This window comes from Sciurus vulgaris (assembly GCF_902686455.1).
Source record: "Sciurus vulgaris genome assembly, chromosome: 10".
Classification (NCBI taxonomy): Eukaryota; Metazoa; Chordata; class Mammalia; order Rodentia; family Sciuridae; genus Sciurus; species Sciurus vulgaris.
Genome location: NC_136470.1, coordinates 13,847,757 through 13,855,446, shown reverse-complemented (window position 1 = coordinate 13,855,446; position 7,690 = coordinate 13,847,757). Strand labels below are relative to the sequence as shown.

General features: G+C 33.2%; 1 protein-coding gene across 1 annotated transcript; it reads right to left on the bottom strand.

The window, feature by feature from the left end:
- Positions 1 to 4,179: 4,179 nt before the first annotated feature.
- Positions 4,180 to 4,371, bottom strand: LOC306670255 (uncharacterized protein; the record flags this gene model as incomplete). The annotated part of the gene is made up of 1 exon (XM_079154924.1): positions 4,180 to 4,371. The coding sequence occupies one exon, from the start codon at positions 4,369 to 4,371 to the stop codon at positions 4,180 to 4,182; it is 192 nt and encodes a 63-aa protein (XP_079011050.1).
- Positions 4,372 to 7,690: the final 3,319 nt, after the last annotated feature.

Sequence of the window (7,690 nt, the reverse complement as noted above, 5' to 3'; positions counted from 1 at the left end):
CCACAAGTTGTTTGCATGCTACCTTTTTAAAATTAGTATGGCCTCTGGCAGAATTAGTTATTTTTTTTTCCCATTTTTAAACTAGCTACTTGAACTTATTTTCACATTTCTGAGGTCTAATATGATCCCTTGGAGAAGTGAAGTACACATTTGTATAGTTTAAAAATGTCCCCTTTCCCAAACATACCAATTTAATTTGTGAACTATTTCGTTGGGAGAATTTATATGAAATAACATGCTATATTCAAAATTGCTAATATAGATAACCGATTATTAAAACTGGTAGATTCAGTAAAGTATTCATATTAATATGTTAAGTGAAAAGAACTGTCATAAATATATATGAATGTCCTCTTGACATAAAATAATATATTTGTGTGATATTTATTGTATGAATGAATTATTGTGGGTTTTTAACATAAAAAGCTTGAGACAGTATAAAGAAAAGACAACGTGTGCTGATACTCAATTTGAAAGTGATTTAGAGGGATTAACTATTGGAGGAATTGCAACATCCTGCAAAATAACTCGGGAGAAAGAGTTAAATGGGTTGCATTTAGGAGGGAAAGAGGTAGCTCTGGCAAGGAACAAGAAGTTTAGTTCACCAATGGGGACAAACTTAAGCAGAAGTGTCCTCACTGAGCCAAAATCTGCACCACGGGCACAGAGTGTAAAGAATAATGGATGGTTGAGCACTGAATTGGCTTATGACCAGGGTGGGCCATGCCTGATGGTCTATGCTGTTGATTTAGGCAGTGACCTCTGAAGAGTGATGTTTCAGGAATGTTTCTCTTCTGTGCAGTGTGTATTATGTGGCAAATTCTGCTGAGTAGGAGGAACACTTGCAAGGCTTTCACAATGTTCTTTTCAAAAACGAAGTGAAAAAATGGATAGAGAGGATACATACGAGGCATATTACTATAATCTCTAACATTTTACAGGTTTTTATGGGCAAGCATACAATTTGCCAGTTGCAGTCATGTTCAACTACAAGGTGTAATATACCTTTAGGTCAACTTCGTTTTTAAAAAAATAAAAATAAGCAGTTATCAGGCCATGTTATTTCTGATTCATTTTATATAAATTTAAATAATTTTGATGAAGTCTATTTCTTCAGATTCTAATTAGTCAACATGCAACTGAGTGGGAATTTAGTTTTAAGAAGTCAAAACGAGGACTCATTATTGACTTTTTTCTAATTAAAAAAAAAACCTTCTGAAAAATATTTTGATTCAAACTGAAGTTTTTAATGTCATTTTGACTCCTTTGCCCTTAAGGTGCCATAGTTAGTTTTGCAGAGGACAGATTTTGAGGTGTTTCTTAGTAACTACAATCGATACATAATTAGAAATACATAAAATTATAATTACATAAAATCCATAAATCTAGTACTAGTGTGCCCGCAATGTATTTTCACTTGCCAATCACTGCAGCAATGTAAACAACCTGAAATCAAACTTTTATCAAATTTAGACTCAAATGGATAACTACTTCTTTTTATGTAACTGGGAGAAGCAACTTTATTCAGGTCATTAACCCTGAAAACATAAAAAGCTTGCTCTCCTCTTTGCTTTATCGTCACTCAAAAAACTCAATCCGCCAGATATTTGTGAAATGTCTTCTTGAACTCCGTCCCTTTCTATTCCAAACTCCAAAGTTGAGCACAGAATTTGAATTGAGACTCCTTTGTCAAATTTCAGATTTTCTGCAGCAGTATTTCATCTGACTTTCAATTATTTTCTTTGAATTGTATTTTAAAATCTGTGCCACCAGTCTAGGAAACCTAATGGAGAAAGAAGACAGTGATGTTGTATAGTATCAAAATATGGTTAAATAGCAGCACTAACTTCCAATGTTTTGCTGTTAGTGGGACATTTCTAACTTATTATTTATTTATCACATAGTTATCATATTTTCTATGTAGGTTAAGGAGTTGAAAGTTTTCTAACCCAAGAAGTGATGAATCATGGGAAGAAAAACAATGGTTAATGATTACACATTGAATACATGTATTGTACTATACCTCATAAATATGTACTGTAGTTATGTGTCAATTAAAAAATCATAAACCAAAACCCCAGAACCAATGCATACCAAAAAATTTAATGGAGGAGCATTAATATCTTATTTTCTGAATGTCTTTAAATGATGGATTGTGGAATATAAAGAAAAATATTTTTTTCTTGAAATTTAAAATAAAACTCTTGTTTTTACTGACAATTTATTTAAGCATTACATGTTCTATGCTTAGTGTGATAATACAAACCTGACACATAAGCTCCAGTATCCTCTTTGTTCTTTTAGTGATATTTCTTCTTCTTTCCCAAAACATCGCACATTCTGTCTTCTTTTGTCTGTACCTTTCTTTAATTTGTTTAAATTACAGTGTTTTTGTAATTTTCCCATGAAGTATAGTTCCATTTGATACACCTCTCCACTTTCTTTAATTCCATTGTCTTACAACAGAGTAAAAATATTAACTGTTTTCTAAAATTCTCCTTAGAAAATATATTCTCAGTACAGAGCAGCAAGTAGAGTAGTAAAAAGAGCTGTCCTAAACCAGTCATTAAATTCAAAGATATATCAAATCAAGGCCAAATGTATTTCAAAACAGTTTTAGGTATGTTTTAAAAATATCATATTTTCCTACTACTTCTTAAAGTTCCTTGCCAGGTTAAATGTGTTGCTATATGAATAACTGCTATGTGATTTATTGAGTTCTAGTCTGAATCAGTAAAGGGTCATCACCCAAGTCCTTCCTCATTTCAGTACATCATAAAAAGATCAGCACAAACTCTGTGTTCATGAATTGGTTAGTAAAATCTAAGCAGAACTGCTTAAGATCCATGAAGACTCTATTGCCACATATAGCTAAGTTGAACTTAGGGAAGAGAAGATTGCAAAACCAGAGCTAGATGTTGAGGGAAAGATCCAAAAAGACATCTACAATACCTTCCCAGGTTTAAATGAGGAACAAAGCTGGGCCCGGTGGTGCTTGTGTATAATCCCAGCAGCTCAGAAGGCTGAGGCAGGATTGTGAGTTCAAAGTCAGCCTCAGCAAAAGCAAGGTGCTAAGCAACTCAGTGTGATCTTGTCTCTAAAAAAGTATAAAAAAGGACTGGGGATGTGATTCAGTGCTCATGTGCCCCTGAATTTAATCCTCAGTACACCCCTCCCCCAAAATGAAGAGCAAATACCAATATTAGACATATGTTGGGAAAGGGTATAGAAACCTTGATTCAAAATTAGCTTCAATATTTTTTGTGTATAAAGAACTGTTGGATTAAATTTGAAACATTGGCAGCCATCTGTTAAAATTATTACAGTGAAGGAGCATCGAACATGGACAAAGTCGATTCCTAGACTCTCCCCTGCATTGATAAAATGAGGATCTGGTGGGGTGATCAGGGCAGGCAGCAGGGCTGAGATGAATCCCGGTGTGTCCCTCTGTGAGAAATTTGTGAGGAGTCACTGAAGTGGATACAGAACACTATTGCAGCAACAGGGCATGGGCAGCTCTTCTTTGTACAGTTCATAAAAGAATTGTATTTTTTACTAAAATATCCTATAAATTATCAATTTTCCTTATGTGTGCTCAGAATAAACATTTCCTTTGGTGATTATGTGGAAAAAAAAATTATGAGAATTAAGAATGTTTAAATATACATCATTCTCTAGAATTCAAATCAAAAAAGGATCAATACATAAGTTTATGCCACATAAAACAAAGAAGTTACCTGCAAAAAGTATATGATTACTTCTTTTTAAGAATTTTAATAGACATAAGATAACACACATATTTATGGTGCAAAATGGGATGTTTTCACTTAAGCATACACCAAATAATGATCAAGTCAAGGCATGGAGCATAGTCACAATCTGAAAACTTTATTTATTTTGTAAAGAAATATATAATTGCATGGGGAAAATGTATTTATATATGAAATGTATTTCTTGAATATCTTCAAATTGTGGATAAAAGCTGCATTTAGGTGCAGAAATATAAATTGAAAAAGGTTTAAAATGTTCACAAAGAGTGCTTATTGGAATAACTTGTCCAGCAATATCATAGAATGGGAAAAAGAAGAACTCTTCATGTGCATAGCAGAGCAGGGATGAGGATGCCCAGTCTGAGGGATGGATGCTGGGTCAGGAAAGACAACAGAGATGGCAATGTTTTCAGTAAAATCCAGATGAATAGTATCCTCCATAGAAAGAGGGACGGAAGTAGCCATAGCCATAACCACCATAGCCCCCCAGGCCATAGAGGGAACCATAGCCATAGCGGGAGCCATAGCCATAGCCCAGGCCACTGACTCCACCAAGGCCATAGCCAAGGCCACCATAGTTGTTGCCATAGTAGTAGCTCATTGTGCTAGGGCTGAGGATGGAGATGAAGTTGATGGCAAGCTTCCTGAGAATGGATGTCACCAAGTGCCCTGGACTTTTATACTTTCTAGGTGCAGTTATGGCAAACCACAACAAAGGAGGGTCATTCTCTTTGAAAATCCATCCTTGAGAAAAATTACTGCTATTTACCCATACCTTTCTTAGTAAATATGGTTTCAAATATGCATGAAGAAATTTTTCCTTTGATTTCAGTTTAAGTTTTCAGAGTCTGTTTTTGTAACAAATAGTTTTCCTTCATGTCTTTAATGTTAATATTTACACATATTTTATAACCTAAAATTAATATTTGATCTCCTTAGTTCAAATATAATGAGGTTTTTCTCATTGTCAATCATATCTCCTTCACCTTGTCTTATGCTCAATTTAAATTTAATATTTTCTTTAACTCTGTGGTACAGTAAACTAATGTAATGATTAGGTGGTAAAACACTAAATATCTATTCTTGGATTGAAAGTATGAGAAAGTATCTATATCAAAAGAACTTCAGAAATTGTCTTTTTCCCTGCTTGTGTATTCTTTGGGTAACCTTTTAAGCATCTTTATATTTATGATCAGTATTCAAATCCTGTCAAAACAAAACCCAAACCTAACTTTTCCTTCTTTCCACTTAATGAGGTTAGTCTCCTCAAATTGTTTCATGAAACTTAAATTGGCTTTGTCACTCTGAGTTCTGACTTTTTCTTGAACATTTCATTCATTGTGAAGTGATCCCTCCTTCTTTCTTAAGGCTTCCTTAAACAATTTTCCCTTCTGGCCTTTTCTAACTCTTCTGTTCTTACCCACTTGACTCTGTCAGCTTAAAAATCAAGTTTTCCATTTTGTAATATGCTTCTTATAAACTCTTTGAGCTGTTAGATTTGATCTTTGTAGCTCTTCAGATTAATATAATATCTTGCAAAAGATACAAAATCTCAATATTTTTGATTTCTATTTTCCTGAAATATCAGTTTAAATGTATATTTTTATTGCATAGAAGAAATAATAGGTATTTATATGCAAAGCTATTTCAAATTCAAATTTCAAAGAAAATGGATTATTAAAATTTGATTTTGAAATAATAGAATGAAGTTCAATTGAATTTCTTGAGCTTAATTGAATTTTGTTTTCTCATGGAAAAGTAATTTGATAACCAGTTGGACTGGGATATGGTTAGTGGCAACAACACATATAACTACTCGATGAACCAGGGAGGAGCACACTTCCACTGTTTCAAAATATGAATGTGCTTCTGTTACATGTGTTTTTGAGTGTGTAAACATGCATGTGGGTGCTTTGTGCTAAACATTAGTTTGCACTTTTTACAAGAGCAAAATGAGTGGTGGAGAAGCTGATTTTAAGGGAAAGTTAGAGGAACTGATCATTTTGGTGGGACTTCAACTGTTCCGTAAGTCTGGAAATGCCATGAGTCTAGAAGGATGGGTAGAAATGAAAAAGAAAACAGAGGAGTGTCAATCAGAGTACAGTGGTTTTAATGAGTAATTAGAAACACAAAATAGCATATGTCATCATTGAGCAAAATAGTATGAGTTGGGTCCTGAGTAGATACATCATATAAGTTGATGAATTACGTTGTTAGAGTAGGTCTTGAATTCCATTCTAGGCTTTTAACAAAACATTGATAAGAGTTAAATCATATTTAGAAAAAAATCATTTTCTGAGAAATATAGATTATAAAGAAAATTCTCAAAAGCATTGAGACCACATGGGGAACTTTTGAAACAGGGTTATGATATATAAAGACTAAAATTCAATGGCAACAAGAGTAATGGATGTGAGCTACATTTTGAGAAATCAACAGTGCATGTAAAGTTTTTATGGATAAAGGGCAAACAGAAGGTCTGGGTATTATTTTATCTGTTTTTGTTCCCGTTTGAAATCAATGTAACTTAGCTTTACATTAAAAATAAATCCCACGATCAGGTCCTAAGATTTCTATTTTTATTATTTAAGATGTATTAGTTTAAAAATATCTGGAGACATCCATTACTTAGACATATATCCAGTTGACAATCTCTTGGGTGAAATGAATATTAGAAGACAGGTAAACATAGGATTTAGGAAAATTAGTGTTTCAGAGTATCAGGAATCAAAGCCAACATAAAAACAAATTAAAATAGCAAAATGAAAAATTACTATATTTTTGCTGAAGTAAGATTTGGGATGTCACTTTGATTCCAAAATAAAAATGTTTTCAACAATGAAGCAAAGGCCATTCTTTGATGTGTTTCCTGGTAAATGTAACAAATACTGAATGCAGAACAAAATTACTTAAGAATCTTGATCTTATAAACACTCCATGTTGAATGCAGCTGACAGTAAATGTGAACAGTTTTGAGATCAAACTTCCATTAATTTCAATTTAAAGATATGTCTGCTTTTATCTTTTGATCATCACAGTGGCAGTTAATTCAAGGTTCTTGAAACATAGGCTCACCTGACATTCCTTTTCATTATTTGTAACATCGGTCAACTTGACATCTTTGAAATTCATCTCTTTAAATGTCCATTCCTTTCTTTCACATCTCCACGGCTGGGTGCAGACTCAGCTCCGCATCTCACAGCGTGTTCCCAGGACTGCCCCAGCAGCATTTCATCTGGTTTCCAGTTCCTTAAACCTAACGTATTTCTATGCCATTCTCCTCTTCAAAATTTACCACCTTAGGAGGCAAAGATAATTTTAATCTTCATTTGAGTAAGTTCATGAGTTATTTTTATTTTAGTAACGCCAAAGTACACCTCAAGATCTAATCTGTTGTCCTAAGGGTAACATTTCTTCCTTCCCAAGGCAATAAATATGAACTTATCATTTTGATTATACTTTCATTCTAATATTTTTTATTTTGAGTAGTTTCATTTTCACCAAATAGAACATTGAGCTTGTTCTAAACTTCTAATTATCAAAAAATTCAAATATGTGTAAGTGCAAGGACAGTATAATAAATCCCCATCACTTGTTTCAAAAGATATCAATGGATGATGAATTCTGTTTCATATAGATCTCCACAGGCTTACTCCCTACTGTATTATTTCAAGGCAATTGTTGATAACATGCCACTAACTCTATATGTATTTTCTTTTATCTGAAGATAATCTCTAAAAGATAATTTCTAAAGGATGAGGACTTTTTGCAAAAACATCAATCCTAATTGAATTGGTGTATCATGTATTTACTTATCAAGTAGATGAGGATCCTTCTTACATTTATTTTAGGGCCCAGTAAATATCTTCCATAAGAAGGATGGAATCAGTGAAAATCAACTCTAAAATTATCTCTAATTT